The sequence below is a fragment of the Bufo gargarizans genome, chromosome 7 (genome assembly GCF_014858855.1).
Source record: "Bufo gargarizans isolate SCDJY-AF-19 chromosome 7, ASM1485885v1, whole genome shotgun sequence".
In the NCBI taxonomy this organism is placed as follows: domain Eukaryota; kingdom Metazoa; phylum Chordata; class Amphibia; order Anura; family Bufonidae; genus Bufo; species Bufo gargarizans.
This window is the reverse complement of record NC_058086.1, coordinates 197,294,886-197,310,338: the sequence shown is the minus strand read 5'-3', so window position 1 is coordinate 197,310,338 and position 15,453 is coordinate 197,294,886. Positions and strand designations below refer to the sequence as shown.

At 49.1% G+C, this 15,453-nt stretch overlaps 1 protein-coding gene across 1 annotated transcript in view; it reads left to right on the top strand.

Annotated features, from left to right (window-relative positions):
• Window positions 1-376: 376 nt before the first annotated feature.
• The window catches only part of TMF1 (TATA element modulatory factor 1), a 28,321-nt gene continuing 13,244 nt past the window's right edge, over window positions 377-15,453 (top strand). Inside the window, exons 1-5 of the mRNA XM_044300701.1 lie at window positions 377-652; window positions 2,951-4,134; window positions 12,420-12,523; window positions 13,546-13,672; window positions 14,847-14,952. Of these exons, the coding sequence (XP_044156636.1) occupies window positions 511-652; window positions 2,951-4,134; window positions 12,420-12,523; window positions 13,546-13,672; window positions 14,847-14,952 (1,663 nt within the window). The 5' untranslated portion in view covers window positions 377-510. The remainder of the gene's footprint in view (window positions 653-2,950; window positions 4,135-12,419; window positions 12,524-13,545; window positions 13,673-14,846; window positions 14,953-15,453) is intronic.

Genomic DNA, 15,453 nt, shown 5'->3' with positions numbered 1-15,453 from the left:
GTTTAGTTCACTAAACTGTAGGGAGCCTGTAAAAAAAATATAATAAAAAAAATATAAAGAAAAGCAAAAACACTTCCCAGTGTATTCTGACCCATCGCCACCACTCTGTCCTCTTCTTCAGGCTGCCTGCAGCCGTGTTGTCCCCATGATGCACCCCCTGCCGCCTGTCTGTGTTGAGGCCATCGATTGGCAGCAGCCGTGCATGGGATATCCCTGCTAGAGCCCAGGAAAGCGGCTGGTTGTGAATGGTTGCTATGGGCAACTGTTCTTCAGAGCCACCAAACCCTACCTGGTAATAATGGCGCAACGATGTCACGTGACCAGCGGGCGGCGCGCGACGATGACGTCGTGACAGGAGGAAATCACCTGATCGGTCTGGCAAGGCGGCCGTCGCGCCAGGATGACGTCATGACGGGGTTTGTTTACTGCTACGTGTTCGGGAAGTGCTAGAAGATCCGCGGCCGCTGTGTGACGGGCTCCCGGGGAGGAGGAGGTGGAGGACCCGGCACCATGAGCTGGTTCAACGCCTCACAGCTCTCCAGCTTCGCCAAGCAGGCGCTTTCCCAGGCCCAGAAATCCATAGACCGAGTGCTGGATATCAAGGAGGATGAGACAGCCTGGGCAGGTTCCATCATCACCCCCTATGAGGAGGGTACGTGAGGCCTGGGAGCGGGTTGTCACTGCTGAGTATGACAGGGATTCTGGTGGGTGTCCATGGCCCTTCAAGGGGAGCTCCACCTGATTTACTCTTCTGTGTCAGAGGATACAGTGGGAGGAGTCTGTGAATGGCAGCTGCCCCCAACTAACAGCTGGAGGAGGGGAAAGCTGGGGTCCTCCTGCATTATTACATCACTGTCTCTTTAAATGTCAAGCCACACCTGAAGTCCAAAGGAATGCACAGAGCTGCAGGCGTTCTGCGGTGGTCACTAGATGGTTTTCTGGGGTCAGGATATTGATGCCTTATCCTCAGGACAGGCCATCAATGGATTAGTGGGGGTCATTTGACCATTTTCATAACTTCGACCACTCCAGGCCAGCGCTTTCTGTGGTTTATTCGCATCTCAGGTGGACAAGCCCTTTAAGGAAGCAGTGTGTACCATGAAGAGGGGCGGTCCTTTCCAGCAGCCACTCGGCTGGGGTGTTGAGAGTTGGACCCTCCTCACCGATCTAATATTGATAGGCCATCAGCATTGTGAACATGGAAACCCCTAAGGGGGCTGTCCAGGATCAGAAAAATGCTCCAAAAACAGCGCCGCGCCTGTCCGCCAGTTGTGCATGGTACTGCAACTCTGCTCCATTCACACAACCAATGAACAGGTGTGGTACTCTTTCATTAAAGGAGTTTTATACTGATGACCTATCCTCTGGATACATCATCAGTATCTGATCGATGGGCATCCGACACCCGGGACCCCCGCCGATCAGCGGCGCTCCTGTGTGCACTGCGGCCTCCTCTCAGCTCACCAAGCACAGCGACGTACACTGTATAGCGGCTGTGCTCGGTATTGCAGCTCAGCCCCATTCACTTCCATGGGGCTGAGATGCTCCTAGGCCACGTGACCGATGAACGCGTCGTCACATGGTCTAAGAAGAGACCGTATAGAACCGATAGAAATAACTGAAGTGTGAACTCAGCCTAAGGCTACTTTCACACTTGCGTTCGTTGCGGATCCGTCTGGTATCTGCACAGACGGATCCGCACCTATAATGCGGATGAAATGAAAAAAATCTAAGTCTAATTAGATGTATGGTAAATAAAAAACTTTTTCATTTTACGCTTTGGAAGTGCCGCGGAATTTTTTCTTATTGTAAGTCTAATTGTTAGACGGATCCATCCTGACTTTACATTGAAAGTCAATGGGGGACGGATCCGTTTGAAATTGCCCCATATTGTGTCAACGTCAAACGGATCCGTCCCCATTGACTTACATTGTCAGTCTGGACGGATCCGTTTGGCTCCGCACGGCCAGGCGGACACCAAAACGCTGCAAGCAGCGTTTGGGTGTCCGCCTCCTGAGCGGAACGGAGCCATACTGATGCATTCTGAGCGGATCCTTATCCTTGCATTGGGGATGTGCGGATCCGTTCGGGGCCGATTGTGAGAGCCTTCAAACGGAACTCACAAGCGGAACCCCGAACGCAAGTGTGAAAGTAGCCTTAGCTGTTTGAGGAGATTGCGGCCTCCTCGCAGCTCACCACGCACACCGCCGTACACTGGATATCGGCTGTGATTGATATCGCAGCTCAGCACGATTCACTTCAATGGGGCTGAACTACGCCTAGGCCACGTGAACGATAAACGTGACTTGGTCTAGGCAGGGAAAGCAGAGAGAAGGGCGCGATGCTACTGTGAGCGCCGCTGCCTTCTCAAACAGCTGATCGGCGGGGGTCCCAGGTGTCAGACCCCCATCGATCAGATACTGATAACCTATCTCAGAAAACCCCCTTAACCCTTAATACAGAGGGTTAATTCCGGGTTACAGTCCACAACAGAATCCACATGTAACTAATTTCTCCACAGATTTTGGATCCACAGCAAAACCCGTGTCAGATTTTTCCTTTCTTTTTTACATCGCTATAAAGTTTTTTTCCCCAGGAATTTGATTTCCTTGCGGATTCCATGGGAGATAATTTGTAGGATGCTGTATGTTGGGGTAGCTTGCTCTCCTCTGTTGTACGAGCAGTTTTTGGGGCATTTCTGTTCTCCTCCCTCTATTTTGCTTCTGTCTTTCTCTTTTTTTTTTTTTCTCTTTTCATCGTTCCTTTGATTGGAAGGTTTTTGCCATCATATTCGCATGGCTTGTGAGGGAGACTTGATGACAGCGTAACAAAGACGTGTAAAATCCTTTGTGTAGAAAACAGTTGATTCTTTGTCTCTCAGGAGAATAAAATAAAGCTTTATATGTTTGTTTTAGATCTTCCTCATATTCACCTTTTCTTCTGTTTTTAGGCAGTGCTTCCATCAAGGGTAGCTGGGAAAATTCCAACTGGGGAGGACAGTCTGAGGAGGATCAAACCCAGGTCATCTTGTCACCAACGGCCATTACCAGTCCTGTCAGAAGAACTGTGGTGGACGAGTCTGAGAACTTCTTCAGTGCCTTCCTCTCGTCACAAGAGGTTAAAACTGTACCGGTTAGCTCTGTGGTTTCTAAGCCTCCCACCAAATCACAAAGGCCCAAAGAAGAAGTAAAGCAAAACCCACCCGAGCCTACAATCAAACCGATGGAGGACGACCTGTCCAGGGATGAGAAGGAGCAGCAGGAACATCAAGACTTGAAAATAATAGAGACATTGCCTTTGGAAGAACTGGAGGAGCCCACCGAGGAGAAACGTGACCTAGAAAAGACCATTCAGGAGTCTACTGACTGTTCTGAGGATCTGAAAGGACATCTAGAAGCAAAGTCAGAAGAAGACACCATTGCTTCTTCTCCAACGGTTCCACCAGAAAATAAGGACAATGGGCTGGACCTCAAGGACCAAAAGCTTGAGGATCGTCAGACTAATACCCCATCGCCTCCCATCAGCACTTTCTCCTCTGGCACATCCACAACTAGTGACATTGAAGTGCTAGACCACGAGAGTGTGATAAGCGAGAGCTCGGTCAGCTCCAGGCAGGAGGTGGTGGACTCCAAGGGAAACCTCAGCCTGATGCAGAACTCCTTTCAGCTCCTGTCGCCCTCTGCAGAATACGGCCGCTTGGATGAATTTCCTAAGCTGACCGAAAGCTGCTCTTCCTCTGATGCCTTTGAAAGGATTGACTCCTTCAGCGTACAGTCCCTGGACAGTCGCAGCGTTAGCGAAATAAACTCAGACGATGAGCTGTCGGGCAGGGGCTGCACCTTGGTGGCCATTGCTGTTGGCACTACCATCCCAAGCATGGACATTACTAGCTCAACAGAGAGCAAAACGGATGAAGAAATGAATGAGACGACGCTGCTCGTGCACTCCAGCGAGGATATGGAGATGGAGGAGAGCGGAAGGAGCGCCACTCCTGTGAATTCAGAGCAGCCGGATCTCCTGGTCGCTGCACTTCAGATGCAGGAGCCGGAATCAGTCTGGCAGGGAGAGTCGGCGGAGGAGCAGGAGGCTGACAATGAGCCAAAGGTCGATTATACAATGGAGGATATGCAAAAGGTAATAAAAGGAAGGGAAACATCCGGGATGCCAAGTATTCAGCACTTGGGTGTGTGCCCTTCATCTACGAATCGCGGTCTTATTTTCTTTTGCAATACGTTGCAATGTTCCCAGCCATTTCAGGTGGCGGAGAGGCTGACTGTAGTGTCCTAAAGAGGAGCGCTCACCTCTCCTGACATGTCAGTTTTAGTAACTACTTGCGTTCCCCATGAAATAGCTATTCCGGAGCCTCATTTCATGTAACTCTGTTGTGCTTTTCCTATATTATTCCTAATAGAAGTTTATGAATGAATCTGCAACTGGGCGTTACCACAGTTGGATGTATGACAGTGTCCAGTCAGTGCTATCAGTGTCAGACTGTGCAGGGGCACGCCCAATTGCAGATTCATTCATAATCTTTTAGTTGGACTAAGGGTACTTTCACACTAGTGTTATTCTTTCCGGCATAGAGTTCCGTCCTAGGGGCTCAATACTGGAAAATAACTGATCAGTTATTTCCCTATGCATTCTAAATGGAGAGAAATCCATTCAGGATGCATCAGGATGTCTTTTTGACCTTTCAGGACGGAGAAAATACTGCTGCTGTTTTATCTCCGTCCAAAATTCCGGAACACTTGCCGGTATGCCGGATCCGGCATTTTTTCCCATTGACATGCCGGCCCCGAATGTTCCGGCAAAACAGATCCAGCATTGCGGTCTGCGCATGCTCAGACCCCAAAAAATGTGAAAAAAATAAATGCCAGATCCATTTTTCCGTATGACACCGGAGAGATGGATCCGGCATTTCAATGCGTTTGTTATACGGATCAGTATCCTGATCCAGCTGACAAATGCCATCAGTTTGCATGCGTTTTGACAGATCCGGCAGGCAGTTCCGGTGACGGAACTGCCTGCCGGAGTCCTCTGCTGCAAGTGTGAAAGTACCATGAAGCCTCATTCACATGTCCATGCTCAAATTTGTGAAAAGGTGGTCAGTGAACGATCAGTGTGTCCGTTTTTTTTTGCTGTCCGTGTGTCATCCGTGTTTCACGGACACTGCAGCTGAAAAATAATTTTCAAAGCATCTCTTTCTAATGATCCTAATGATTAAACACGGATGGCATATAATGGGTGTGATGGATCTGTGACCACAGACAAAAACTAGATTTTTGTACTCACCGTAAAATCTGTTTCTCTTCCGTTCTTTGGGGGACACAGGCTTGACCATGGGTATAGCTGTTGCCGCTAGGAGGTGGACACTAAGCACACAAAGTGTAAGCTTCTCCCTCTTCAGCTATACCCCTTCCTGCAGGGACCAAGCTAATCAGTTTGGGGCAAAAGCTGTAGGAGAAGCCAGACATAAGAAAATCACATTATGTGCAAACCCAGAACCACAAAGGCCCGAAAAGGCCCATAAACAAAAAACTGGGTGGGAGCTGTGTCCCCCAATGAACGGAAGAGAAACAGATTTTACAGTAAGTACAAAAATCTAGTTTTCTCATTGGGGGACACAGGCCTTGAACATGGGACGTTCCAGAGCAGTCCCTGAGGGTGGGCTTAACTTCAACCCCCCCCCCCCCGCCAATCAGAGAACCGCTGTCTGCAAAACTCTACGCCCCAAAGAAGCGTCAGAAGATGCAAAGGTGTGCACTCTGTAAAACTTTGAAAAAGTATGCGAAGACGACCAGGCTGCAGCAGCGTGTGAAATGCCGGAAAAAAAGAATCTGGGAGAGGCCGGAGGAGACGACCGAAAAAAAACGGGACGGAGGGGAGGATTTGAAATCCACCTTGTAGCCCTCTGCAATGACCTCCCTCACCCACGCATCTGAGACTTGAGCCAGCCAAACATGCCGAAAAACATGAAGCCAGCCACCCACCCGAACGGAGCTCTTAGGGTTAAGGAACTTGGAGCCCTGTTGACGGGAATGCCAGGAAGGCCGCAGCTTGAAGGAAGGCTTGCGCTTCTGGCCTGCGGCCGACTTATCGGACGCTCCCTTGGGGCCGGAAAAAGTCTGAAAGGGACAAAAAAAGGCTTCCGCTTTTTTGCCTAATTAGACCGTCCCCTTTTATGAGGTAAATGGGTGCTCTTACCACCTGTAGGGTCCAAAACTATCTCATCCATGTGCTTACCAAAAAGTCTGTAAATGGGAGGGTCACCTGGGTCCGCTTTGAAGCATTATCTGCCGCCCAGCATGGGAGCCATAGGGGTATGGCAAATAGCTACCAACAGGGCTGACGAGTGAGCCATAAACCTGGCCGCGTCCAAAGATGCTTCACAAACATATGCACTGGCATGTGAGAGCTGCAGGGCCACAACTGCAAGTTCCTCCGAGGGGATTCAAGACCCTGACGTAAGTTATTTGCCCACTCCCCCCATAGCCTTGCTCACCCATGTAGAGGCAAACACCGGCTGCAGCGCTGTGCCCACTGCTTCAAAGGCAGATTTTGCACACGCTTCCAGCTTCTTATCTTTGATATCAGAAAAAGAAGCCCCATCCGCCATTGGCAAGGTAGTATGTTTAGCCAAGCGGGAAAAGGGCGGTTCCACTATAGGTAGAGCCGACCATTTCTTAGTCAAATCCTCCGGAAAAGGATTAAGGACGTTAAAGCGTTTTGGCAACATGAAATGTCTATCAGGAAAATTCCACTCCTTGGAGAGAGAGGAATCAAACTCCTGGTGGCTGGGGAAACACTTGTGCGAACGACAGGACCTTCTAAAGGAAAAACCCGAGCTGGCAGATGACGGAGCGGGATCTTCAACCTGCAACGTCTCAATAACTGCCGTAATTAAATTGTCCACCATGGAGGATAGCTTGGGCGACTGACCCTCCGGTGAGACAACATCCTCATCTGACCCTCTCTCCTCAGAACATGCCTCTTCAGCTGAGCACATGTCGGAGTGAGACTCTCTAGCAGGAGGAGGAGAGGCCGAGGACACGGGAGACACACAACCCCTTTTGGGGGAGGAAATTCTGACCCGTTTTGTGGGGCGGCCGCAATGGGCACGAGCCCCATGATCCCCCGGGTCGGACCGGTCAGAGGACTGCCTTGCCGACAAACGCCCCAATATATCCACAATAGCTTTGTTGGTATTGGAGACATCCTGTACCACCCTAGACAGGGAACGCGCCCATTCTGGTTCTTCAGTAGGTTGGGCAGCGGGAAGCAATGGGTCCGGAGCCGAGCCGCTTGATTGCGGCGCAGCACACGCAAAGCAGAGGGAGTCTGACTGAGGGGATGGAAATTTTGCGCAACATGATGCACAGGCAAAATGACGCACCAACGGGACCGCCTGCTTCGGGACCTGGGGCCTGAGTTCAGACATAATGACAACACTGTCCCCCCAATGAGGCAAATGGGAAGGTTAGGCCCTGCAAGAAGGGACAAACCACACTTTGCAAGCCTGTGTCCCAACAAACGCCAGTCAGACCCTCATTTCCCGCCAGGAGCTTTAGAAAATCCGGAAGTGGGCGGAGCCCACTGCTCTGCCGCTGACGGGGGTGAACACAATCTACCGGAACAGAGGGGACTTTCGCTGGGGCGGGAGCTGGCGGGTGACAGAGGTTTTTACAGGGACCTCTGGTCCTCCTCTTCTTCTAGAGAGTGGGAACGAGCAGGGGGTTTGGGTGACCCCCTGGTCTCCTGTCTCTGAGTGCAGGCATTTTTTTCCCGCTAGAAGGAAAAAGAGAGACAAAATTAGTAAATCAGCAGACTTGCAACGCAGGAAGGTCTGCCTCCTACAGACACTAAGCTAAAGCTGATTAGCTTGGTCCCTGCAGGAAGGGTATAGCTGAAGAGGGAGGAGCTTACACTGTGTGCTTAGTGTCCGCCTCCTAGCGCCAACAGCTATACCCATGGTCAAAACCTGTGTCGTCCCCCCCCCCCCATGAGACGGATGAGAAATAGCACGCTTCACAGCCAGGGAAAAAAAACTGCTCACCCCCTCCCTGACTCCGACGCTATCCGCTGCAATAGGACCGCGCTAAAGCCAAGCAGAAGGAGACGCCCAGTAAGAAAACCAAATGTCTCCTCCTCCCTGTACTGATGGTCTAAATTAACATATCAGGCGCCAAAAACAGTGGGGGACACAGCTGCTGAACAGAGGGGTATTTTAGAAAAAAGCGCTTCCATCTGTAGGGGGCCGCCCTATCTGGTAAGAGTACCAGTTTCTAACCCATAATCCCATGAGAGGTCCTCTTTAACAGATGAACAGCGCAGCATTGAGTTCTATGAAAAGATTCTCTAGAATAGTGATTACACGGGGAATGCATGTATTTACTAAAATAGACATGTCAGGAGAGGAGACGGCTCATTTTAAAAGAAAGTCCAGAAAAATCCTTGTCCAAATTGTGGATCCGCAAAATATGGACACCGGCAATGTGCGTTCTGCATTTTTCGGACTGCACATCGCCGGCACTCTTATAGAAAATGCCTTTTCTTGTCCGCAATTTTTTAAAAATGGCAATGTGTTTAGGACCATGTTTTGCTTCATAGACAACCATTGTTTTTTTTTTTTTTTTTTTTGTGCCCCTGCTTGGAAAAAAAAGGGTGGGGAAGTGTGCGTTGTGTTTTCACATAGTGTTTTTATTTTATTTATTTTTTATTGATATCTAAAGAGCAAGGGGGTACATGCTTTCCCGTTGGAAAAACACACAGCTTGTAAAAAAACACATTATTTGTGATAGAAAAAATGACTGCAAAAGTGGAGCAAAAACTGCCATAAAAACGCGCATTCTTTGACCAAAGCAAAAAAAAAAAAAATAATAATCAGGAGGCTTTAAAAGGATTGCCCAATATTTGATTGGCGTTTTTACTGGATCCGGCAGGGTTCAGCAAAAACGCTTCCGTTACTGATAATACAACCATCTGCATCTGTTATGAACGGATCCGGTTGTATTATCTTTAACATAGCCAAGACGGATCCGTCATTAACTCAATTGAAAGTCAATGGGGGCCGGATCCGGTTTCTACTGTGTCAGAGAAAACTGATTCATCCCCATTGACTTGCATTGGTGGTAATGCCGGATCCGTTTTGCTCCGTATCCCAGGATGGAAAGCAAACTACAACATGTTGCGGTTTGCAACTTAATGGAACGGAATGCATTCTGGCGCACTCCATTCAGTTCAGTTTTGTCCCCATTGACAATGAATGGGGACAAAACAGAAGCTTTTTTTTTTTTAAACGCTAGTGCAGGTATGGCCAACCTGCGGCTCTCCAGCTGTTGCAAAACTACAACTCCCAGCATGCCCAGTCTGCCTACAGCTATCAGCCTACAGCAGGGCATGGTGGGAGTTGTAGTTTTACAACAGCTGGAGAGCTGCAGGTTGGCCAGCCCTGCGCTAGTGTGAAAGTACCCTTACCTGCTCCCTGCTACTCCAGTTCCAGTTGCGTGGGTCACAATTTGTCTTTAACTTCCGGTCCCTACTAGGGTTGGGCAATATCAATTCTATTCCCACGATATTAAGAATGATATTACCCATTTAGAAGAAAAAAAACACTTGGAGCCACAAGGAGACGTTATACTGTATGGGGGCAGCCACAAGGAGACGTTATACTGTATGGGGGCAGCCACAAGGAGACGTTATACTGTATGGGGGCAGCCACAAGGAGACGTTATACTGTATGGGGGGCAGCCACAAGGAGACGTTATACTGTATGGGGGCAGCCACAAGAAGACATTATACCGTATGGGGGCAGCCACAAGAAGACATTATACCGTATGGGGGCAGCCACAAGAAGACATTATACTGTATGGGGGCAGCCACAAGGAGACGTTATACTGTATGGGGGCAGCCACAAGGAGACATTATACCGTATGGGGGCAGCAGCCACAAGGAGACGTTATACTGTATGGGGGCAGCCACAAGAAGACATTATACTGTATGGGGGCAGCCACAAGAAGACATTATACCGTATGGGGGCAGCCACAAGAAGACATTATACCGTATGGGGGCAGCCACAAGAAGACATTATACCGTATGGGGGCAGCCACAAGAAGACATTATACCGTATGGGGGCAGCCACAAGAAGACATTATACCGTATGGGGGCAGCCACAAGAAGACATTATACCGTATGGGGGCAGCCACAAGGAGACATTATACTGTATGGGGGCAGCCACAAGGAGACATTATACTGTATGGGGGCAGCCACAAGAAGACATTATACCGTATGGGGGCAGCCACAAGGAGACATTATACTGTATGGGGTCCACAAGGAAACATTATATACTGTATGGGCAGGCAGCAGGGCACAAGGATTGCTGACTGACTTTGCGCACCTCGCTTCTGTGCTCAGCCAGTGTGCGGAGACTTGAATATGGGAGCGAGGAGGAGCCGGGGGCAGCCGCTGCAGGAAGTAATATGTACGGTACACATATGCACAATGCAGGAGCGGTCAGCACACATATGACCGCTCCTATGACGTCACCAAATACCGCGGTTATTTGGAAACAAAGATATCGCCATATCGCTGTTTCTTAATACTGCGGTATATCGTTGACACCGGTTTACCGCTCAACTCTAGTCCCTACTTGTAAATTTCCTGCATGGATGAGGTCGCACACGGCAGCAGGGAGATTACCATGGCAGCCAGGGCTTCAGTAGCGTCCTGGCTGTCATGGTAACCGATCGGAGCCCCAGGATTACACTGCTGGGGCTCCGATCAGAAGCTGCCACTGCACCACCAATGAGGAGGGGAGAGGGGACCCTGTGGCCATTGCCACCAATGATTATAATACAGGGAGGGGGGCACACTGCGCCACCAATGTTTTTATCACTGGGGCAAGGGGCGCACTGCGCCACCAATGAAGATAAGTAACCTTGCAGAATCACATAGCCGGCACCCAGCCTCTATGACAGGGCGCTGCGATCCGCGGCAGTTAACCCCTTCAGGTGCAGCTATATGATTCTGCAGCCAGCTCCCGCCTCCTGTTGAATTTGAATAAATGAGTTAACATCATTGGTGGTGCAGTGGCCACAGGCCCTCCCCTCCTCCGCCCCTCTCTGCTCTCATTGGTGGCAGTGGCACAGGGGGAGGGAGACACTGCTTCCTTCTCCCCTGTGCTGCTGAGGGAACACAGATCGCGCTGACAGCAGCGCGATCCGTGTTTGCGATTCGTTATCGGTAAGGTTAGATGCCGATTCCGATAACTTCGAAAATCCTGAATATCAGCCGATAATATCGGTAAAACCAATAACCGGTCGATCCCTACCTGCGACATACAGTATATGGCATATCGCTAGGATATGTCATCAATCCCGCGTCAGGGACACTCTACCATCTCCAAAATGGGACCCCCAAAGTGAAAAGAGAACAGCCGTGCATGTGCGGCCCCCTCTGTTCTGAAATTAGCTGAACACGCTCGCTTGTGGAGAGAACACAGAGCGCTCCTTCACTCCGGGAGCCCCGTTCGGAGCAGGTTCCGGACGTGGGACCAGCACCCGTCAGATGGTTTAATATCCTGGCGATGCCATCAGTGTCCCAGATGGGAATACCCTTTTAATAAATGAAGTTATGAGAATCTTTCTCAAGAGTGGCAAGAAAGACGGCACCGTATCCGATTGTCTCATTTTTAGAAATGGCGGCATAAAACAAATATTACAATTACAATATCGCTGCACGTGAACACCTACCAATGTCTGTCCTTTCTGATGATAAGAGGAGCGGTCACCTCTCCTGTCGCTTCCACGAAATAGTTGCATTCCGTATGAAATAATTCTGGAGCTTCCATTCCTAGAAGTTTTGCATTGTGCTGTCCCTCTGTCATTCCTCCTGGAAAGTCATGATCAAATTGACCGCTGGGTGTTACACTTCCCGCTTTAGAGTGTTACATTGACAGCACCAGAGTGTGTAGGGGACCCCCCCACAACATTGTCAATTTATTCCTAAATTAAAAGGAGTAATAATAGATTGATGGCACAATGCAAAGTTATAAGAAAAGATGCTTCCGAATTGTTATTTCATGAGGATACAAGTATTTATTGAAACAGATGCCAGGAGAGGCGAGAGGTCCTCTTTAATGATTACATGCATATGATGGCGGATCACTGTATAGTGTTCCTAGCAGTCTTTTCTGCACAGTGGGGCCGGGCACTCTCGGCTCCATTCTAGTGAATAGGGTCATGTATGGCGGGTGGCCGGGAGCATTTCTATGGATTGGTGGACTGTACATCTGCAGAAAGCATCCCAATAATTTCTGTCATGGATCTTGTAGTAAAATCCATATGCCATCGATGTCCCGTATAGGACAACCCCTTTAAATATCAGTCATCTAAGTTTTGTTTGTCTTTCCCTTTGTGCCGCAGATCATTAATGAGCTCAATAGCCGGCTGGAGAAGAGAGAAACCCAACTGTTATCAGTCAGCAAGGAAAAGGCACTTTTAGACGAGACTCTCGACAACATCCGAGAGTAAGTACCTGTGTGTATGGATGATGGGAGTGTTCTTTTTGCTAGAGCTGGTCATAGTCAGCCTGACTCTCAGTCTGATGAGACTTCTCCTGCTCTGCGGGCAGTGGCCAAAATGCTGTTGCAAAATATATAGCTATGATCAGATGCCTACAAAGAAGAAAACATGGCCGCCTTGCCCATATCAACCAATCAGGGCTCAGCTTTCATTTCTTCAATTGCTTTAGAACAGGCATCCTCAAACTGCGGCCCTCCAGCTGTTGCAAAACTACAACTCCCAGCATGCCCGAACAGCCTACAGGTATCAGCCTACAGCAGGGCATTGTGGGAGTTGTAGTTTTACAACAGCTGGAGGGCCGCAGTTTGAGGATGCCTGCTTTAGAAAAATGAAAGCTCCGCTGTGATTGGCTGCTAAGGCCGATGTCGGGGGGAGATTTATTAGAAAGGGGGCAGATGAATCCGATTGCCTATAGCAATCGGATTCCATTACATTTTTTGGCATGGGCATGTTTAAAGAGGACCTTTCACTGGTCCTAACATGCCAATATTATTACCTGGCAGTGTAGGGCTTTATTAGGAGATGTTAGGGCGCATTTTCTTTTTCAGCTCGGCCGCTCCGTTCCCCCGATGTGCGCCCCTTTCACTTTTGCCGCCCTGTATGCTAATTAGCAGCATTGGTAGAGAGAGGAGGAGACGGATGGGTTTCTCAAGAGGCGTCTCCTTCTCCCTGCTGCCCAATTGCAGAGGAGAGCGCCACAGCCAGGGAGAAGGAGACGCCCCTTGAGAAACCCGGCCGTCTCCTCCTCCCTGTACCGACGCTACTAATTAGCATACAGGGCGGCAAAAGTGAACGGGGCGCACAGCGAGGGAACGGAGCAGCTGAGCTGAAAAAAAAAAGCGCCCTGACCTCTCCTAATAAAGCCCTACACTGCCAGGTAATAATGTTGGCATGTTAGCATTGTTAGGACCAGTCCTCTTTAGGGTTTTCTTGTATGTTATGCAGACTAATTTGTCCTCCCTTGCAGTGAACTCGTTAGAGTCAAGGAGGAAAGCAGCAGCGTGTCATTGCTGAAAGACGAGTTCACACATCGGATAGCGGAAGCGGAGAGAAGGGCGCAGCTGGCATGTAAAGAGAGAGACGCCACCAAAAAGGTAAAACGTGCTCGTTCTGTGCCATCCAGGGGACAGAGGTTTTCTTGCTGAGATGGTCAGGCTGTGCACAAGGTTCATTTGGGATTTAGGAATTGATGACCGATCCTTGGGATAGCTTATCAGTACTATACTGTGGGGGTCCGGCACCGCTATGGATCAGCTCTTTGCTCCAACGCTGGCAGCAGAACTTTTTGTAACCAGGAGCTGTGCAGGTTCGGTGCCCGGTTCCAGCAACACAACTCCTGCATACAGCTGATCGGCCGGGATGCTGGGAGTCAGACCCCCACCGATCTGATATTGGTGGTCGTCCCAGAGAACTCCTTTAAGGCTGGATTCACACTCAGCATTTTGAAGCATCAGCTTTTTTTTTGTCTAATATAAAACACACTATGTAAGTTGGAGATTTATTAACTAAATGCGCCAGAATTAATTTCATTTGTACCAAAAAGTTGGCCTACACTCACACTACTCATCACATTTATTATATGTTTTAGATGCTTAGTGGGAAGGGGGTATATTTTAAGATGCGCCAAGGCGTAGCATTTTAGAGCAAATTAAAGGGGTTGTGCGCCTTTGGGAGAGTTTTTGGCAACTCTCTACTCTTGGGCTGCTTCCCTGCGCTGGCTCCCCGCTTCTTCTCTTCCCCGCCTCGGCTCCTCCGCTGCGCTCTCAGGATGTAAACTTCTGTTTTAACGCCACTGCAGCCAACCGATGCTCCGTTTGCGACATGTTACATGATGCAAGGGAAGCAGGTCACCACTCCAGCCAGCGACTAGCTGCAGCTGCGTGAAAACTGAAGGTTTTATCCTGAGAGAGCAGCCAAGGCCAGGAAGAAAAGGAGCCGGGAGCCAGCACAGGAAGCAGGTCAGTATGCTTCTTTTCACAAGTTGGGAGAACGGAGCCTCCAGGAGCAGGAACAACGCCCCCCTGCTCCTAGAGGCTAATTAGCATATTATAAAAGTTAGATTTCTGGAGTAACGGGGGCATAGATCAAAGTAGGAATAGGCTAGTTAGGTTTAGCTGACATTAGCACATCGCTGATGTCAGCTAGCTTAATAGGGTTAAATCTGGTGACAGAAACCCTTTGATACGTTGCCATGTTTTTTAGAGGCCCGAGCCAAAGACCTGCTCTGTGGTAATAAACTCATTAAACTGAACTTTATTCAATTTGCAGGATATTAAAGCCTTGAAAGAGGAGCTGGCTACTAGACTCAAGTCCAGCGAGACAGCTGAGATAATGAGGGAAAAGGATGAGCAAATTAAAGGGCTCCTGGAGGAAGGTGGGTGGATAGATGGGGTATCGGGGTGTCTAGTTTTGATGTGTGATGCACTTCTGTTCTGATTGAAACTCATCGTCACCACCAGGAAGTATGTATTGTACGGAAAATGCTGCAACCTTCACGTTCCTTGGATGGGTTGTATCTCCTGATCAGCTCACCAACACCTTGCATGCCTGTCATATTTTGAGCCGATGGACTGGTTTGACATACCTCTGGTTTGACATACCTCTGGTTTTACATAGCTGTTGCACCAATGCTTTGAAGGTTAGACTCGCACCGGATGCACTGCAGAAAATTTGCAGATTTTCACTAGAGATCTTACCTTTTGGAGTGCAAATCCCCGAGTAACTAATTTAAGATATTTTTCAGCTCCATTTAGATCCAGTTTGAACGTACCCATACAGTATCATATACTGGTCTCTCTGGTGACACATCCTCTTTATGTTCACGTCATCTCGCTTTTTTTGGTCTCGCTGCAGACACGAGACTGCTAAGGGTTAT